Source organism: Struthio camelus, chromosome 14 (genome assembly GCF_040807025.1).
Source record: "Struthio camelus isolate bStrCam1 chromosome 14, bStrCam1.hap1, whole genome shotgun sequence".
NCBI classification, from domain to species: domain Eukaryota; kingdom Metazoa; phylum Chordata; class Aves; order Struthioniformes; family Struthionidae; genus Struthio; species Struthio camelus.
Window position 1 is genome coordinate 22,917,252 of NC_090955.1, and position 21,300 is coordinate 22,938,551.

The 21,300-nt window shown below is 43.5% G+C and overlaps 1 protein-coding gene across 1 annotated transcript; it reads right to left on the reverse strand.

The window, feature by feature from the left end:
- Window positions 1–616: 616 nt before the first annotated feature.
- Window positions 617–20,863, reverse strand: WDR82 (WD repeat domain 82). The gene is made up of 9 exons (XM_068907621.1): window positions 20,450–20,863; window positions 13,951–14,048; window positions 10,388–10,454; window positions 10,083–10,182; window positions 7,911–8,027; window positions 6,932–7,087; window positions 6,391–6,460; window positions 4,807–4,949; window positions 617–4,277 (listed from the first exon to the last, which is right to left on the reverse strand). The coding sequence occupies exons 1-9, from the start codon at window positions 20,608–20,610 to the stop codon at window positions 4,248–4,250; spliced, it is 942 nt and encodes a 313-aa protein (XP_068763722.1). The 5' UTR covers window positions 20,611–20,863; the 3' UTR covers window positions 617–4,247.
- Window positions 20,864–21,300: the final 437 nt, after the last annotated feature.

A 21,300-nucleotide genomic window follows, 5' to 3' on the forward strand; every position in this document is an offset into this window, starting at 1 on the left:
TACTACTCCGAGAAGTAACTATGAAAAGAGGTTTGTTTCCTGCAGCGGGGACCTGGACCCAGGAACGAGGGAGCCTTCCCAGGTATCTGCTTACGGTGTAAGCAAGCAATATAACAAGTCGACTTATCTCCAGCTTCATTTCTTCCCCATCCTCTTGAGCTTAAAAAGAAAATGATGTCCACGTGGTATTACCCCATGTTAGCTCAGTGCTAGTTGCCACCTCCCCCCCCCCATAACAGCAGCTTGACTGTAATGACCCAAGTCTCCTATTACTCCAAATCAAAAAGCTGCTTCTCCGCCCTCGTGCTGAGAAAGGGCTCTGCTCTTACATCCACGTCACAGGCTTCTGTGAACACTCATCCGAGGGCACCATACCTCAGACGAGCAGCTGCCACAAGACTGCTTCCCTATCCTGGTACCTTCCTGGGCAAGGGAATCCTCTTAAAACGGGCAATTAACGTAGGGATAGCTTTAGACGCATCACAATTTCCACTGTAGAACTCTTGACTTTCTAAAACTAAGGCGCTTTTAAAATACATAATTCTTCTCATTCCCCTCTAAGAAACCAACAGCTTGTATCACACTGGACAAATGCAGAATTTACAGTACTCGGTAATCTGTCTACAAAATATTTATTGATAACAGCCACAACATTGAATTCTCCACATATGTAGTATTTTGTGACAAAGCATAATTTGACTTCATATATTTACAGTTATCTGGCAGATACCACCTAGGAGTTAAATTCACAATACCAGCTCACAACCAAAGAGAACAGCTTCTCTGAAAGGCTCGACAGGACCCTAACCTCTGACCAAAAAATAAGGTGAAGACTCTTAAAGTGCAAATATAGCCAGAAGTGGGACTGGAAAAGATACACTGCTGCTTCCAAATTTCTTTACTCAATTGCTTCTATGTCCCCCAGAGCAGAGGCTGGGATATTAACCAAGGATGCGAGAGTCTGAAAACACTCTCTCAAAGAGTGACTCGGACAATTACACCCAAGCTTCCTACAGCCTAAGCAGATGTGCTTGGCCAACACTACTGCTTATGTAGGGGTAGGCTGGTGAGTCTAGCACATCCTGCGTTTTGAAGAAAGGTCTTCATTTCATCCCAGAGTGGAACACGGGGGTTCGTCTTTTAAATCTCAAATTTTGGGGGAAAGCTACTTCCTGCTTGGCTTTACACAGGGTTGGACCCGCTGTGTTAGATTATGGCAGTGCTATTTTTAATGAGGTATGTTTCTGATTAGCTGGGTGACCTTGAGAGCGTTAAGAATCACAGTCCTGATACTTTTAGAGAAGCATGCAAAAGTTGGAAGCTAAAACCTTTATTCACCTTTCAATTCTGTCTAATTTTATAGAAACAAGTGGTACTGAAGTTTCTTGACAATTTGTGGCACATTTCCATGTCCTAAAGGCAGATGGGAAATGTTCACCACTACATCAACTGAGAAAGATGTCTTTGCCACTGTGTGGGTGGCAACTGGCCCTGGAAAAGCAGTCATTTGAATTTTGAACTGAGCATTAGTGGCGTGTTGTACATGAACCTGTAAATTTATCTTCACCCCAGAAAGCCACTGATGTTCTTACTGTGTGTCCTTCTAGATGGGTACTTTGGTCCCTTTTTAAAAAAAATAAAAATAAAACCAAAAACATTTCATGCTGCAATGCACAAGGATTTACAACACTGCAAGCAGAAGAGAAATAAACACCAGCCTTTACGTGAGAGCTCAAAACATTAACAAAACATTTTTAGAAAGAAAGGACCTCCAACTGCTTGCCTGTCAAAGTTAAGACAAAAATGGCTGGGGGCTATCTGCTCACTTCTTTCAGGCAATAGACTTTACAAAACCTTGACGGACAATTTGCTACTGAAGGCTAAGGTCAAACCATTAAAATGCACCACTCACCCAAAACACCGGCAGGTAACAAACCACTGCAAAACATGGCTGCTTACAGAAACACTGACAACGGTGAAATAGCACCAAGCAGCCTGGAATGCAACAACACTGAGGTTAAGAAGTGGTCGCGGAAACCTAGCCAACTGTGAAGACGGAGTTAACCCCCTCCCTTCGCCCTTGGCATTTTAGCGACGACAGGAGGGCAGCACGCACCAGGAAGAGGGATGCTGGCGTAGCGGTACAAAGGAATCGCTCGTCTGCCACTCCAGCAGCAGAACTGTTTGGCAAGATCAAAAGCATCAGTCCACCGTTCCCTTCCCTCCTCCAGTCCGGGCAACAGACAAACTCGCATCACGCGGACGACGCCGTTAGAGACGGCTCTAAGCGTATGCGGTAGCGCTAGCAGAGGCAAGTCACAAAGCCTAAACAACGACTTCAACCACAGATTCAAACAGTGAGTTTTTCCGACTGCCTCGTGCACAGCAGTCCTTCTGACGACAGCGTGCCTGCCGCAGGCAAATGCTGCGGCTCAACATGCACTACTGCTTCACAGGGACCAGCAGTGAAGAAATGCTCATTCCCCATCCCCAGCCCTCTGCCTAGGACATTTCTGCTGACAAGTGCTGTAAAAAATGCAAGGGAAAGCAAAACAGAGGGAAGCTGTTCTACAGGTTAATTTACTTCTCCTGGGAGACATGCTCTGCATTATATACAGGGCCCCACAGCTGAGAAACTTTGCTGTAAGAGGGAACATCTAGACCACTGACCTAAGGTAAAACGCTTGAGCACTGTTTTCCAGTATGGACTGGTACTCGGAGCACACAGAACATACCCATTTCCATGTTTGTTTTGTCACCTTCCCAAACTTCTGTATTTAGGAGAGGGGAAGCACAGGTGACAAGGTGAGGGAAAGAACAGACTTTCCAAGCCGGGACCCAGCAAATAAAACCAAGAGCGTTTGGCAAGGTAGGAATACACTGAGCGACACGTTTACACGGCACCTTTCCCAGCCTACCACCGGATGCATCCAGTCAATGCAGTGCTTCAGGGAAACACTAGAACCAGGCTTGAAGACTGGCTTGCCAGCTTTTATGTCCTGTACCCCAGGACATCCCCTGCAGGGGCATTCCTTGGAGCGAGGCCACAGCAAAGCAAAGTCAGAGTGCATCTTGAACAGCCGCGTGCAAGATTCTGTATTCAATTCTGTGGACTCCATCTGACAAGGGAAGCATCGCTCTTTCAACGCGATCACTGAAAACCTGCACAACCTGTAACAAAACGCATGACGAACCAACTGTGCGTGCCAGTTTCATCGACAAAAGGGATGCAGGTCTAAACCCAGTTTGGGGAGAATTTAATGGAGCTTATTTACAAACCAGGAGGGGAAAACTGTACTGGTGAAGGTAAACAGCCTAGAAAGCCCACAATACTGGCCCACATCATAGTCTTTAATATCTAAAAGTAAAAAAATATGGCCCATTCCCACTACCCTCCCCTCCTCCCCCAATATTTACAAGTAAGATCAGCCAAGATGATACATAAGGAAGATACACAGGCAGACTGATTTCAGTCTTAGTTTGGTTTCTCCATCTTCCTGCTGACAGATTCCTTTATTGCTTGGGACACTGACCAGACCTCTTCAGGACCGTGTGTGCCCTCTGGGATGCTGGTACAGCAAACAGCAGGGAGGCTTCTTCAAGCTCTGGCAGTGGACAAAACCTGTATGTTTTGCTGCACGCTAAAATGCCAAAAAATGACGATAGGCTGTGTAACGCATATTTACAGTCACACACTCTTTCAGCACATGTTCCGCTGCAAAAGAATCCAGCACCTGCTATTTAAGTTAAAAACAGTCAGCGCTCACGTTTGGCACAGGAATAACTTTGCATCTGTGGACTGCAATGAAGCTAGAGAGATCCCAGATGTGAAAAACATGCACTTCTGGGGAAAGACTGCACGTTCCACCGTGGAACATCCACAGCATTGTGCACTTAGAGAAAGAAGAGAACACAATTACAGCTTAAAAACTGCCACAAGCATTTTGTATATAAATCAGACTCCGCTGCTCTCAGAAATAACACTGTGCCAGTTCCAAATTCAGGTGAAGCCTGCTGGGCACGGACTGGAAGGTAAGGAAGAGTCGCATGCCGCTTCCGAACATACTAAGAGGCCAAGTGGAAGAGTCCTTGCAAAGGAACGCGGCAAATAAAGGTAAGACATATGGAAACAGACACAGGAGTGGGAACACAGTCAAGGAGATCTAGGCAATTCCAACACTATCCTTGTGAGAGTATGCTGCTGTTAGCCGTATGGAAGTCACCTGACAGCAGCTGCAGCATAGGAATTAGTCATCGATAGTTGGCAACCAGAAGGCCTACAAAAGAGAAGAAAAAAAGAACATCTTTTACAGAGCAGAATACAAGTCTCCCTCGCAGCACAGGTCAGGAGTTGACTGCTGCTCCCTTCCATACACATACAGGCAGAGACTACCAAGGAAGCACTAACACCATCCCAGCAGTTTAACATTACAATCCTTGCTTAGCCTCGTTTGAGTTGCGTTGCACATTCTCCAGAGGAAGCCATTCTTATCAAAATGAAAACGCCAGCCATGTTATAGTAGCCTAAAGGACTCATACGTCTGTGTGCACATTCATTCACTGCACCGTCGTCACGTATTTGCTCAAACGCAAGTCTGCCAGTACTCAGTGCGCTGCCTCACTTAGCTACCTGCCAGCTAATATGCAATCAAAACACAATAGATAGGGACCTGGCTCTCACCCAAGCCTAAGGAAATGCCCATCAGTGACACAAGGAGTGCCGGTCATAGCCCGGAGCCTTCTCAGCTTTACTCCGAAAGGCTCAGGATATCTCTGCACCAGGAGGAACTTAGCCACATTTCTTACCATATTGGAACATGCACTAGCAAAAGTCATGAATTTTGGATTGAACTGCAGACAGGTTATAGGACCCGTATGTTTCCCATCCAATACAGCCACCTTCATCCCACTTTCCCCATTCCAAACATGAATCTTCCCATCCTCTGAACCTGCAGGCAGGAGTAAAAAAAAAAAAACCAAGATAAACAAGATAAACAAGACTTTGAGAGGCCGGCACACAGGTAAACATTTCACTAGTTATGCATAGAATCAAACCAAAGGCTTTGGCTTGAAGGTAACCAGATACCAATGTGTTATGCTGACTAGCAGAAGCTTCATTAGAGAGGTCAACTGCCTAAATCAGTTCAGCGGAGCAGGTTTTTCATTTTAATAATGATGTTTGCAAGCTTTCTTTTTAAAAGGAGGCACTCTGAACTTGCGTACTTCAGATGTTTACAATTTAACTCTATTTTAGTCTCCTTTTAAATAGGATTCCTAATAAAAATGCGTAGAATTTTCTTCTGCTTCCATATTTCTCTGTATGACCTTTCAGGGGAAAAAAAAAAAAATTAAGCAGCACAAGTTACACCTTAACCATAAGTAAAAATGAACAACATTTTGGAATTTTTTCCACTACAGTTTTCATGTGGAAGGACACACTCAGAAAGTTCTTAGCCAGAGCAGGAAAAAAAAATTTCTGCCATTATTACTAAATTAAATACACTTGACATACCAGTTAGAACCATGTAAAAGAATAAAAAGAAAGTGCTATGAGGGGACAACACCCCACAGAGACACTTGACTTGTTCTCACGTAACAACAGACTGAGTGAAGCACACACACCTCGAGGTGCCCAAGCTGGAGCACCACATTTGACAGAAGCTGCGACCGCTTCCTGCCACCCACCTCCCTCCGAGGCCTTCCCGTGGGAGGTGAGGATGGGTGCCTAGGGCCAGAGCAACCACTCTGCGAGCCATCAGGCTGATGCCTGCTGCTTCTTTCAAGGGTTAAACAGAACTTGTTCCACAGACACTGGGATTTACAAGAGCCACATGACCAACATGCAGCTACCCCGGCATGCCACCAGGGCAGGGATGTCCCTGGTAGGTGTGCAAATGCATCAGGCTATAGGACCAACAGCCTAAGCACAGGCGCCTGGCTGTGCTGACAGGTAATGGAGGACAGGCCACAACATACAGTTCCAAAACACCATCACAGAGCACACGAGCCCAGCCTGGCCACAGGTTGAGCGTTTCCGATGCAGAATATGTGACAGTTCTCCAAGCATAGCAATAGCTTGTCAGCTTATCATCTTTTTTGGAGTACTGTTCATATACAAAGGAAAAACAAAAGTCTTCTTTCAGGCTCGTTTACATTTCATTGAAGTCATAAAATATGCTTCATTCTAGAAGATACCAAGTCAGTTACGAGAGAGAGAGAGAGAGAGAGAGAGAGAGAGAGAGAGAGAGAGAGAGAAAATTGCTGGTAAAGCAAAAAAGCTTACAGTTGCACTGTATTATTTAGACATATTCTGCTTCACAGAGACACTGTTCTAGTCCTAGGCAATACACCTAGTTTCAGAGCACTCAAATTTCACGAAGAACATCTTACCTATCATGATGAACTGAGAATCTGGTGTGAACGATGCCTCGAGCGTGACAGCCTTACTATTGTTATATCCCTATGGCACAAAACAGGAGAACGTGTAGTAGAGTGTGTTCACAATCTCACAAAGGACAGAACCCCCTCTGTAACACTGCAGAGCTCTGACTACAGATAGGAGCAGGAAGACTATTGCTTTTTGGTGATACCATGCCTAAATTTAGCTTTCCCTCACTGATGAAAAAACAGAAACCTGTCCAAGAAAGAGATACAGCACCAGCTTTTAAAGTGGAAACAGAGTTTCAAAGAATGCCCTAAGATCACCATAATCCAGATAACCAGTGAGCCACAAAGTAATATGTTTAGAAAACCCCTTTGAAATCCATACCATGTCATTCACAGACCTTTGTACCGCTGCAGCAGAAAAGGAGACAAGAGACCTAGCCCAAAACGCAAAGAAACACCTTATCTGTTTGTCACTGGCTTCACACCATCCCAAACAAGCACCTAACACCAAGTTTCAAGCAGGTAACGCAGACAACGTGCTCACCCCAAACGTATGCAGGACAGCTCCTTTAAAGGCATCAATCAGTCGAATGAACCCTCCATTAGTCGATATGAGGATGAGTTTGCCATCATTACTGAACTTCAAGCCTGTCCATTCACATGTTCGATCATACTGCATCTTAAACGTAGCAAAAGGACCCTTCAAAGAAAAGAGGAGGGAAAAAAAAGGGAAAATGACAGACTCTGTATGCGTCACTGCTAATAAGAGTCTACTATTACCCTTACCAAAGGAAAAGTTTTTAAGAAGAACGATGAATTCACTCATTGGACAAGAGAGCACAAACTGCCAAAGGAAAATGTCAGGACAATAATCTGCCACTGCGTGTATAAGTTTCAAAAAGAAGTATGAACCCATGGCTTTCCATAGCCGAGGTACATACTCCCACGGAAGGTGGCACACAAAACCCTGCTTCGCTGCCAGTCAAGTGACAAAAGAATTCAATCCTACTACATCCAACAGTAAAAATTAAGGCACAATTAAGTTTTCATTTTCAAACAAGGCTGCCTACTGAAGCTCGACTAAGAGCTCAAGTCACTGTTACTGCCATATGACTTCTTTAAACTATGGAAGAAACAATGCTCGGTGCTTAGCCAATTCAGCTGCCTACTCAATGATCCCGGTCTGTCTTTCCCAGCGTTCTTCTAGAATAATCCGTGAGGAAAACAACAACACATACCCCACCCCTCCGAAAAGGGGTTTGAAACAGGTTAAAGAGCTAGCTGAAACAAGCTTGAACATTGGTCCAAGAGTGGATTTCAGGATCCGGTGAGAGCACGGACTGGCCTCTGTCTGAGAGATGTATACCTACCAAAAACTCCCAGGTGCCAGGTAGTGGTGACACAAATGGTTATGTGGAGCAAACTGTGGGACGTTTCAAACAAAGCTGGACTCTGAGCAGTGGGTTTAGACACTACTTCTTGCAAGCCGAAAAAGCGTAAGAAATGAAGCTGGCATATCTCACCTTGTCAAAAGAGCGGAGATCATAAAGCTTCACCATTTCAGAATTGACTCCAGCAGCAAAAATCAACCCCTCTGGGTCAAAAGAACAGACAGGCTTCCCCTGTAGATGCATTAAACCCTAGAAAGTAGAAGCAGTACAACTTATTTCACCATGGATGCTCACATTGCTAACAACGCCCTTTGATCCGACTGTGAGCAGGATAGCAGCCTACAGGCTGAACAACCGGATTTCTATCACGAATGTAGAGTTTTACAAAGTTTCCGACGTCAGCTTCTCAAAAAGCAATCCTGACTACTCAAGGTTATCATACTGAGCTTCAGAGTTTGCTGCAATGATAAACGTTTATGTCAAAACGAATCAAGTCCTCATTAGAGCTGTCACCCACTGAAAAAGTACACGGAGAAGGGAGGATGACATGGCTGTATTAGTAACCAGACTGGACAGTTCCACAAAACACTGCTGCTAGAATTGATAGCAACACGCTATCAATTACGGTTACGAAAGAGCAAAAAAAAAAAAAAAAACCACACACCACACACAACAGCACAGTATCTTGGAAATGAGTAGAAACTGCTCTGCTAAATACCACTGCTGAACTTTTCATGCCAGTTTAATGCAAACCCCTACCTTCTGGGAGCCAAGAGCCCTTCCGCATTAAAATTGGCACATTAATATTGATGCTTATTTTTAATGCCAACTTTTAATATTAACTCACGTATTAGAAGAGGCTTGGGAACGCCTGATAAAGGCCAACAAGATAGATGACTTTCTGTTTACTGACAGGCAGTTCTATGTGTTAGCCAAACGTCTTCCTTTAACTGTACATGCACATATAAGAAAATATTCTTGATTAAAATCAACAATATGCTTAAAGGTTTCTACACTTCTGAAATACTGTTCAACAAACTTGCCCACTTGTCTTCTCTTTCTTTCCCCTGAAATCTCTAAAGGCAAGACAGTAAGCTAGCTAATACTCGCAACCCTCTGCGAGCAAGACAGCTGTGCCTCCACTATACTGCTTTGATGCACTATGGCTGCCATCTCATGGGCAAATAAAAAATTACAAGCAACGCTCCCTGAATCTGTTTCCCAAACGCAACTGGAAGCTGCATCCAGCAACAAGTCCTAGTTCTGCTATGCTTACAATTTCAAGCATTAGCATAAATCACAGAACTGCCACTGAACTTACAACTTTATCTCATCTGTTGCAACTCCTACACTGAGAGTCATCCCAAGGCAAATCTACACACTGGCAGGAATAAACGGTGAGCAATTCATTTAGGGCATACTCCCAGAGAAGGGTGGAATTAAGATTTCTAGTTAAAAAAAGAAAAACAACAACAACAGAAAAATCTTATTTTTAAGGCAAGTCAAACTGCTTTGTGAGAAATGTAACTTTTCCTTTTGCATTCACAGTTACATCCGCTGGAATCAGTAACTGGCCCTCTTACAAGCAACTTGGTCCCAGTGAGAGACCAAGGGAGGATACCATGAAAGTACAATGAGTGTACAACAGTACTTTCTCACCCCGTGCAAGCCTGCTTCCACGAAAAGAAAAAAGACAAAAACACTATTCCAGCAAAACAAATAATAAAAATTAATAGGTTTTTGCTTTGTTCGAAAATTAACTCTACTTACAAACGGGTCTGATGAACAACAAAGGTGGTGCAAGAAGCAGGCAGACTGCATGGCAGTTGTTTTAGATCAGCATTTTCTTCATCACATTTAATAGCATTAAGATGGTGATTTTAAACACAAAGAAACTAAGAACACTCAAATAAAATACACCTCATAATACCCCTTCCTGACCCAGGTGAGATGCCTGCCAAGAGAGAACACTCACTCACTGCATGGGGTAGCAGCCTGATTAACAAGCTGATGACACCCAGCTCTTCTCTTGTTTCATCAGCTCTGGGTGTTACTTCTTACTTTTCCCAGTGCCTCTCCAGAACAGAGGCAAGGGTGAAAGCGAGTGATGTTAGAAATATTTCATAGCGATTTGTGATCAAAATTCCCTCAGCATTCCAGGAAGGTGTCAAGACTGAATCAGCAGCATACATTAGCGGGGCAGTATTTTTGTTTTCGTAGCAAGCACACAGATGCTGCACATCCTTCTAACTGAAGGAACTTTCCATAATGCATAAAAACATGTCCATGAATTTGATATTCTACCTGGCAATTTGGAGAGCGGAGATCCCAAAGTCGAATAGTTTTATCGAGAGATCCAGAAATAAAAGTATCATCCACTGGAGACATTGAAAGGGCAACCACTCTGTAACACAAAAGACCACAAGCATCAGGGACATACAAGGGAGTTAATGATGCAACATGTAGCCCAACAGTTGCATCCAAGCTCGTAATTCCCGTGAACGCTGCTCTACAAAAAGAGAACCAGACTAAACTGAGTCTAACACAACTCAAGCTCATTACAACTACTACTTTGGTCTCTCCTGTACTGTTCGCAGGCCACATCTTACCTTTTTGTATGCCCCGGGAAATAGCGAATGTATTTGTTGTCATGCAGCGAGAGGTATCGTATTGTATCTGAAACCATAAGCATAAACCATAAGCCTTCTTACACCACGAGTATAACATTATCTAAAAGCAAGTTACACAGTAAACTTGCACCTGACAGCAATAAAATCTTGCTGCAGAAAGCAAGTCTGGTCCCCTCGTCTCACGTCTGACTTTGAAACAGAATCAAGTTAGAAACAGACATAAAGCAACCTGGTTCCCAAAGCCAAGGTGGAAATCGAGCACCAGGAAGGATACTTCCCATAGTCTGAAGACATACTACATCTTACAGGCAAAATGCTGTGTGATTTACCTAAGTTAATTTCAAAGTGCTCAAATTAAAGCATCAGAAGATTTTATTCCATCATTCTCACAGAGTCAGGACGTTACAAAGTTGATACTACTGCCTTTTCTGCTTTCCCGCATGCAACTTGCTGTCCTACCAACACAGTCACGCAGAAAACGTGTCTCCAGCTATACAATAAGCACAGGAAATGTGTGACTTCTAGCATTCAGTCAGAGAGGAGATAGAATATGGACTTCAAAGCCAGGACAGGAACATTAAAAAATAACAAGTCGTCTCAAACAGAGAAGTTGTTGCATCTAATAATCAATGCCTTCATGCATTCTCTGCATTTATATGTGAACAGCTAAACCTTGAGAGGGAGACAGAGGGATAAGCTAAAGCTTAATTCACTTAAAGCAATTAAAAATATATAGATATATATATAGATACATATAGATACACACACACACTGAATAAATTAGATTGGTACTATAACCTTTCTCAACCGGTAATTTTATTCTGAGTATAGATTAACATACCAGGAGTAGCTCATAATTTCAGAGGATGCTGTTGAGACTTTCATCCAAGATTAGAAGAAATCCTCATAAGAGGAAACAATTCAGTAACGTTATTAAAGCAAAGAAGCCACTTTTTAATCTTTACCTGCGCGTGTACTTAAGTGACGAAACATGAAGAACATAAGTTAAATTTCTGACATCCGAAAGCAGTTTTCAGAGGGAAAGACTCACAGAAAAACAACATCAGCAAAATTCCTTCTAATTTTATCAGCAAAGACACTACTGCTGGATGGAAGAGATTCGCATTAGGCACCTGCACCAAACAGCACGGAGCCAGACTTCATACTGCTCTCTCAACAAGTACTGCCGAGGCTCCAAAGAGAAATTAAGGGGAAAAAAAGACATTTCTACTTCTGACTCTGAAGAATAAGATCTAAAAAGCAGGCAATATGCATGCAGCGTTTTCACAGTCATAAGGGCTAGAACATTTGGGACTTTTTGAAAGGTTCTGCAATTTTGGTTCTGTGAAAAAAATTCTCAAATCATCATCATTTTTGCCTGAAATTTCCCATCCAGCTGAGATCAGAGGTCTGCACTATCCTCTAATATTTGATGACAAAATTAAGTACAACTGATCAAACAGGAAACAATCTTAACAACACACCATTCTAGAAGGCTCTAAGTGACCCTAAATGACTATCCTAAAACAGAAATCCACAAAAATCAGTTTCACATTCCAGCATGACTAGAACTGACGCACTCCAAGCATGCTGTTAAAGCACACCTCCAGGTTTTCCTGCAAGAACTGTCATTACCTGGTTTCAGAAGTATCCATGCAGAACTTCATCTTCTTTTGCTAAGAGGAAGCACTGGGGAAGCGCAGTCGCGTGATCCTTTTTGCCGGCAGCGCTCTGTCCCAGGCAAGGCAGTGGCCTGTACAGTTATCTCCTGTACCGGGTGGTATCATAGACCCTCAAACTGTACAAACTACTACCTCAGCCTGGAATCAGGCAAGAGGAACTAGGTTCAAAGGTCTTGAGGAACTCTTCAGAAATAACTGAATCAGCAGGAACGCCAACATACAGCAACTGCTCGGGAGCGAGTCTCAGCACTCCTCTAACACGTATCTGGCCTAATTTTCCCTTCTGGTAAAATATAATGCACCTTGCCCAAGACTGCATACATTAGAGGCCGCAGAGTATCTGGACCCCTACAGAATGCACCGCTAGTTTCATTAGGCTTACAGCAAGTAACAGCAACAAATATTTTCACATTCTTTTTCTTTTATTCTCATTAAGTGTTTGTAATAATGCTTTCCTGGAGGATGAACACTCTTAACTTCTGGTTCCTCAAAGATTTTTCAATGCCTATAACAAAAAATCCCTCAATTTAAGATAGCATTAGAAACTGTTTACAGCCAAGTCAGGATTGCTACATACCAAAGTAATACCTTAATAAAATATAATAATTAAGCTGTGAAAAAGATTTTAAAAAGGCAAATACTTCCAGTCACCCTTCTAATCCTTTTATACCACTAAATCTCAATCAGTGGGAAACTTCCTTGCTTCTACAGTTTTGGGCCTGGCTTGTTCTAATTTAACCGGACTTCTTAACTCATAACTTCCATCTTCTCCAAATTTATATTCGCCAATGTTCATCCCTTTCACAATTCCTTAAGCAACCTACTACATACAAAAAGCAATGTTCTGTCCGCTACTAGCATCAGTGCCTCTACTGTGAAACTCTTATCTTTAACAGGAGAAACCAAAATAAAACCACATTTCCAGAAAGAATTATGAGTTTACAAATACCACGTTAAAGTCTGTTTATAGAAATAAAGTGCTGTATTAAGTCAGAGACTTGTTCACTGAAGAATTTTAAAACACTGACTACAGCAAACAACGTTAAGACAAAATTTATAGTCACGATTAGCAGCAGTTGGTTCTAACATTAGAAAGCAGCATTACTGTGGAGAAGCATTAATGAACCTATCTGTGCAAATTGCTAAATTTGAATTTTAAATTAAAATTCAAATAAATATATTCATTAATAGAAAGTCTACCATGAAGCTCTAGAAGCCCTGCAATGACCTTGATATACAGAATATAGTTATCACAGGCAGCGACCATGGAAAAATGGCATGGAAACAGCTGGTTTGTCTATATCTATTACATGAAAAAAACAACGGGGCCAATGAACAGAAGCAAAACTAGTATCGGAAGAGGTCTGTGACCTACTCTAGCCTTGGCTGGCGATTTGCCGAGTTACCTGAACATCTCGCTGTATAAGGAGAAAGGAAGAATACCTCCCGTTCTCTGCAATTAACTCGGAAATGCACTAGACAAAGCTGTCCACATAGCCCACCTTCTGGGCACATGCTCCTTCTTCCTTAGCTCACATGCAAGGAAGTAAGGCACTGTGGCTGGCTGCACTGGTATCAAGCAGCAAAACAAACTGCAGAGTTGAGAACAGAACTTGTATCTCACTAACAGTGTTTAATCCCTTAGTTTTTACAGCACTGAACAGAACTAGCGTCAGTATCCTCTAGGGAACACCACTGAGTCGTGCATTAGAGTCGACCATTAAGTCCTCTGTCTCTGACAGCACGTTTATCACCTAAAGGTTACTATAAATTTCTTTCTAGCCCTTTATTTCTATTTACCTGGGCATGCAACTTAAGCGCAGAGAGATTAAATACGCCAAACTACAGCAGATCACTTACCATCTATTTTGTTGGAGCTGTACACCACAGTGTTGGCAGCGTGTGTGTATCTGATGAGGTCCACTCCATACTTCTTACTGTACAGTGTTCTCTTTGGTCTGCCAGAAGGAAGCAGAAATAATTGCACTCACCGCAACAAAAAGCTCAAACTGAGACTCAACACACTAACAATGTCAGTTTTCATTACTATATTACTAGATCGTTTGAAGTAGTCAGATGCTTTCATATAAGGAAAGAAAACCACTTGCATTTAATTTTCAAACTAGCACCTGTGTGCTCTCTCCAAGACTGTCCCCTAGGCTTGAAGAGTTCCCCACCACACCTCCAAAACTCATTAGCCTCCCTCAAAAATTCCTTTTCCCATGATGTCTACCATAAAGAGTCGGAGGGGCTAAGGTAATGAGCCCGTAATGTCGGCCAGCACTGCCTCGTCATTCACTGGCCCTCCAAAATCTATTTTTTTTTTTATTCAGAATAATTTGTTTGGGGACAGGAATTGTCTTTTCGTTTTCTGTTTGTTCAAAACCTAGACCAGAGTATCTGGTTCAGAACTAGGGCTTTTTGTTATGAACACAACCAGGTACTAGTCTAAAAGCACTGGTAACAGTAACACAGGGACTCTCAAACTGCTGGACAACTATACTTAAACCCCAACCTTAAAATATAAAGCTGAAATGTAACATGATGTAAAACAATTAAAGGCATTCTAATAAGAGCTACAAAGACATACAAAATTGGATTTTTAGGGGTCTGGTAACAAAGTGATGTACTGCAGTAACAGAATACTTAAATTGCAAAGTAAACTTGAAAGTAGCAGCACATCTCAGCAGCAGCGCCTGTTTAAGCAGCGCAAGGTCTCTGCCACCCTCCTTGCCCTTTCTTCCTCAGCTGTGGCTACCAGTGGTTTCTGAAGCTGGGCAGCAAAGCAACAAGGAAAATTGATCAAGGTGAGAAATAATACAAGTCCTCCCCCTCCCAGGTCCAAGAGTTATTTTTAATATAGAAATTCCTAACTCTGGTTACTACCCAGTCCCATGCAAAGTTGTATCAATGCAAACTGAAGAAGACAGCATGAGAACGGAAACAAATAGCAGGAGCAGTTGAAACCAATACTGCTGCCAAAAGAACAGCTCAGGCTACACCCTCAGACAAGATGTTTCCAAGAAGCTTGACTTTCTCCTCCTTTTCATTAGCCTGAAATTGATGCACCCAAACAAGAGCATGAGTTGGAGACTCTTCCTACCAGAACAAAAATAGTCTTTTATTCTTAAAGATTAATTCTTAAAACAGCAGAAGACACAGCCTTCGGATGAACTTGCTAGGACCAAACTTCCAATAACTAAAAGCTTCTACAGCAAACGTAATTAAAGACTCTACGCCACTTGTGCCACTTACTCCAAATCGCAACAGGTTCTTCTTCAGTTCCTTCCAATAAACTTTTATTTCACAGTTTCAAAAATGCTGCAGATGCAAACATGCTACAGATTGAAAATGAAAGTGTATGTGCTTTAAAATAATTTTTAAATTTAGAAACCAAACTTCTGTGACATTATACCTGATACACTTCCCCATACAGCTCTTTGTAGTTACGTCAGCTTTGTGGTTGATCAAATTCAATTTGCTTATTTATTTTTTAAACAAATACCAAGAGTCTCATGCCTGCCTGGCTCTTCCTTAACCATGAAAAGTTTACAGCTTAGAAGCTCTATTCAGAATAAAAAGATAGCTTACTGGGAAACCCCATTACAAATGGAAACAGCTAATGCCAACTACACAGGTGCAGCTACAGCAGCATAAAAACCTGGCGGTAAGGGAGACTACGGAGGAGTAAACAAAAGGGGACTGGAAAGAGCTGAACTGATTAACCAACCTGAGACAACAGTTAGGAAGAAGGAGATGACACCAGACCGATTAGCTGATACTGGCTATGCCAATCCTGATAAATGAAAGGACAGAGAGTGACCCTGGCCCAGAGGCTGTTTCAAGCAGCCTGCGTCCACGCTGCCGAGGGCGGGCAATACAGGTGGCTTGTCTTGGAGGAAGCGAGTTGGACTGACCCAGAACAGAGCCAGCGAGCGAGTCAGCAGTGCTGACAGATGATCAAGAGTGTGCGTGCCTGCCGCTGCAGCGGAGATGCACTCATTAGCTATATGAGTGAAACAGCAGACAAAGAAGGTACAATGTAGTAGCAAATTACTGAGGTATTCTTCAAGCTGAGCCCTTGGATTCATCTTCCTGGCAGTATGCAGAATGCAGAGACACAATACCTTTGAGCTAAGCAACAGCTTAACTAGCCAAAAAAAAAAAAGAAAGAAAATAAGGACTGTACTAAAAACCTGGACAACTTTGCTGTGTTCTAGGATAGACTTGGCTTTTCTCTCTCACACGTTACATTTTACAATTGTAATTTGCTGCTGGCGACTGGACGAACCAGCTGAGTTTGCAAATTTCTCTCTCCACGCTATTTAAAATAGTGTTGTAAAGAATACCCATACATACACATGCATGCTTTGAATTTGAAAAATACCATGACATGCAGCTGACTTTCTTTTTAATTTTTCATTTAACTGGGGAGCAGCAATCCCTTAAAAACCTGAGAATACAGATGGCAATTCCAAAGAGCCAAAGACAAGCAAGCATTAAAGAACATATATAAAGATATTAAGACACATAAGAAATAGACAAAAGAACATTTACCCAAGAGAAGGAAAGTGACTTTTTCATTTTCAGAAAGGTGAAGTTTCCATGGAAGCTGGCAAAAGCAGAAGCATGAAACTTTGCACACAAAACCGTCTGTTTGTAATTTACTATTTAAATACACAAAAAGGAAAACTCCAAGTCTTGCGTATTTTTTAAACAAGCCACCATCACTAAACATAAGTCCAAGTTTAAGGTTAATATAGCCAGCCCACTTGCAAATCAAGCAATATCCCTAAAGTAAAATGGTTTAGGAGATAACTGTCAAGTCTGCTATAAAGAATAAACAAAACACAGGCAACGTCTGTAGGAAGTAACGTCTGTGCCTTGGTTTTAATCCCTACAGGTAGAACAGACACAGCTGTCACACCAAACCAGGCTCACTAATATGTCCACCGAACACTATGGTTAAGCAGGAGTCAAGATGCATCAGTGCTCTCCAGAAAGAGAAATACTGGATTCTTCTATCATACTACGCTTGGAATCCAGAACAGTGACCGTATCACCAAAGCAATTTTAGAAGCTGTAAAGACAGAAGACCCTATTTCCAATCAAAGCCAGTTGGTCTGAGCATAAATAACATGCAATCAATATATACTAAAATACAAGCTAAACGCTTGCTAGAAAACCATTATATCAAACCAGGATTATGAAATTTGCGACCACGAGCCTCTTGTTCCAAATCGAGAGCTGCTGTAGACCCCAACATACGATTTTCTTCTGAAAGCTTTCAGAGCTCGTTGTTAAGCCCTAACAGATGTAGGTAAGCCTCTTGGTTTTATGCTTTGAGCCAATCTATTTTGAAGTTACTTGTTAATACACAGTGGGTCCAAATCACGAGAGTAATTGTTCACACGTTTGGAAATACAAGTGGACTCTCAGCTCCAAAATTATTGTACGTTCATGAAAAAGGAACACTAATTTTTCAAGCTTGTTCCCTATGCTCAAAATATAAACTATAAGGGAGTCTGTTTCAAGGAGAGAACCTTATCCTGTCATTTCTTGGCTAAGCACAGCTGTTTAAACTAGCCTAACACATTTAGAAATGGAAGTACCCTCAGATGGGCTTGCTTGTATGGGCTATTAAGGTACAGCAAAGCACAGCAGACCAGGCAAGCGCATACTTAAAGTGCAACTAAACAAAGTTGCACTTTTAATTCTATCAGCTGAGCTCCTAATAAAAGGAATGAAAACCCCCAAATGTTGCCACTGTTACACTGAGAAAAGTTCTACCATTTAGGCCATCCTCTGCTGAAGTAGGACTCATTATACTGAAACCCAGCAGGCAGAAAACTGCCTTCTGTCAGCCCTTAGATTCATTAGGAATGATATATATAAGAAGGTGAGAGATCCAGACCCTTGAAACATTGGTTTGTTTAAAAAAAAAAAACAGGAAAAAAAGGAAAAAAAAACTAACTATTGGCCAGAATCTGTCAAACTCCACCACATCACAACAATAATCATTCACAGATTCAATTTTTCATCTCCACATGAATCTCCTGTAGAGAAGTAATTCACAGCTAAAACTTTCTAAGATGAGAAAAAAGCGTGCCCCGCATCCCTAGACATCTCTAAAAACCACATTTATGGTTTTAAGTCAATTGATAGTACACGAGCAACTTTCAAATTAATTTTGCAGCCGCTAGAGAAACGCATTCTGAAACATGGGTTACCTTGCTGAAAATGCTCTCATTGCCCTGTAACACAGACGTAAAAGATCGATGGTCTATTACTGCAAACTTCATTGAAACAAATCCTTTCACTGTAAAGCATACATCAGGACTAGACGGAGATAGGAATGAAAGGACCAAAAGCCTTCCAACCCATCAAATTGCTCTTTACAAGTTGGAAAGGGGAAGAAGAATCAATAGTATCTGCATTAACATCACTCAGCCCTTCTACTACTGTATGTAATTAGGATCTAGACTACTATCCATAGCAGATAGCATTCATATTATGTTACCTATTCTTATATAAATAAAAACTAACTCCTCTCAAATCAAAGCTCACTGCATCAGGGAGTGGCAAGAATGTTAATTTGTAAAGCAAGCAAACTAAACAGAAGTATAAAACAACATACAACAACAATTCTACAAAATAAAGAGAATAAGCAGAATGCATTCTTTCCAACACAGCAAGCGCAATGTCTTGGTCTGCTTGAAAACAGCAAAACGACTAGGAATACCAGGCTTACTGTAAAACTTATGCAACACTGACACCTCTGTCTCCTTCTTCTCCCTAAGCAATTTATTTTCCACTCCTGTATTGCTGTGCTGCCCCATTCATTCTCTCTCCTACAAACTGCATCCTCTTTTTCTTTTATTTGATATGTGAATGTCACGCTGCCTGCTTGCATCTCCCCAAGACTTTCCAAAAAACAAAAGCCCCCACAAAACTCAAAAGTGCATCTCCACAACAACAGGAAAGTTAAAACTTAAACACAACTTAAAAGAACTTAAATGAGCCAAACACATACTTGTGCCAAACACACAACGACTTACATGCAAAGAAAAGCTGTGATTGCAACATTCTCAATTTTTAAAATCATTATTACATGATGCACCAAAGGGCCAAGTCTCTTTGGTTTCCCAAGCTCAATTCCAGGCCCAGTAACCACCCCTCTATGGCACATTAGAGCTTTTACTGAAAATCAATACTGTAAACATGCAAATACATTTTTTAAGCAACTCTGAATTATCCAAACACCAAGTTTTTAATGGAATAATGACATCATTGGCTCAGTTTGGTCCAACTCTTACAGAAGAAGAAATGTCTTCTTTTGCAGACATTCCGAGACACAACCTACAAAAGTTACTGATTGCCTTGTCTGCATATTTGCATCCCCTGATCGACCAAGAGAACCATATTTCAGGGGCTGTGCGAATTACTGCTTTTTATCCAAAAGATGGGACGAGGATTGCATGAACAGTGAAAGAAGATAACTGCACAACTCTGTTCAATGAAAAATAAATACCTCTTAATTCATTAATAATTCATTAATAACGTCAAATAAGATCAATCAGTAAACATCTTAATTGATTCAATATGAATTTAGACAATTTCTGAAGATGCATGTAAGTCACATACGTATCTTAACTGCACTTCATAGATGAAGAGGTGACTAGAAAAAAATTAAGATTTAAAGCACAGAGAATCACCTTTACCCACAACACTCCCAGGTATCATTTAGAAACTACGTTTTAATGAAGACGTCACAGAGCTTCTGAAAGTTATTCTGGACACATACCATGCCACCCTCATCTTTAAGTTTAAGTACTTAACCAAGAAGCCACAGTTGGACTAACTACTTAAAATGGCACATCTGCACATTGCTCACCGCAACTGCCTCTATTTCACTTACTGAGATTTAAACCCAGACCAGCCTGAGAAGTCAGTTTGCCCACCCGTGACAATACCGAGGCCTAGACCTGCCACCAGATTCAAAATCCTCACCTTAAGCAATATTCATTCCTCGTAGCTAGGAAAACGCTCCAACACCCAATTACCATCAGTAGCTCTGGCCTAGCGAAGGGAGCGAGCAAAGACAAGCAGACAAACCTGACAGGACTGTGGTGCTCCCACCTCCGCGCCCCACCTTAAGCGTTTATAAATATTTCCTGTCACGCACTGCTGCCCGTCTACCCACGAGCTTAAATTTAGCCCGAGAACAAGAAAGAAGAAAGGACATCACCCAAGCTCAGCAGCCGGCGGGCAGAGAGCGGCCACCGCCGGCCGCCCCGGGGAGCCCCATCCCGCACGGGGGGCGGCGGCGGCGCCGCCGAGGGCCCGGGCCCGCACTCACTTTCCCTCCTGGCAGTCGTAGAGCACGATGGAGTCGTCGTCGCTGCTGGAGATGACGGTCTCGCCGTTGGGGCTGAAGTCGAAGCAGTTGATCTTGTCCGAGTTCTCGCGGAAGACCTTGGCCACGCGGAAGCTCCGCAGCACGTTGTCCGTTAGCTTCATGCCGCCGCCGGGCCGCGCCGAGGGCGGCGGCGAGCCGGGCGGGGCCCCGCGGCGGCGGCGGGCGGCGGCCGGGCGCGGCGCGGCGCGGCCCGGCCCGTCGGCTTGGCGGGGGTGGGGGGCGGCGGCGGCGGGGGGGGGGGGGGCGGCGGGCCGGGGCGGGCGGGGGGCGCCCTCCGGCGGGGCTCGGCCCGGTCAGGCCGCGGAGAGGCGGCTCCTCCTCATTGTGTCCGCCATCTTGCTGCGCCGGGAACGGGCGGGGGCGGCGCGCGGGGCACTGTGGGATGGAGGGCGGGAAGGGGGGGGCGCGCCGCCGCGGGGCGTTGTGGGAAGGCGGCGGGCCGCGCGCGCGGCCTGCTGGGATAGAGAAGGGCACGGAGGTGGGGGCTGGCGGCCATGTTGAGTGTGGCAGCAGGGGCGCCTACCCTCCCGCCGTGGGGCGGCTGTCGCCCTCCCCCTGGCCGGCGGGGCCCGGGGCGGGACGGGACAGGCCGGTGTAGTCCTAAGCACACAGGGTCCACGGGCTGAGCCTTGCCTTCAACGCCAGGGTCCCCCAGGCCGCGCGAGGGGCGCAGGCAGCCTGCGCCTGGGGGGACAGGGACACCCCGGGGCGGGGGGGGGGGGTGGCCGCAGGCCGCAGGCAGGGCCGGCGCAGCCGGGGTGTGGGCCTGGCTGCCCGCGGGGAGGGGGGGG

Bases quoted from the DNA above. Each gene is read 5' to 3' on its own strand.
- WDR82 (XM_068907621.1), bottom strand. From the start codon at position 20,610: ATGAAGCTAACGGACAACGTGCTGCGGAGCTTCCGCGTGGCCAAGGTC. The intron at 10,183-10,387 runs GTAAGATGTGGC...TTTGTGTTACAG, and splicing joins TTCCCGGGGCATACAAAAAG to AGTGGTTGCCCTTTCAATGT. The intron at 4,950-6,390 runs GTAAGATGTTCT...TCCTGCCTGCAG, and splicing joins TTCTCAGTTCATCATGATAG to GTTCAGAGGATGGGAAGATT.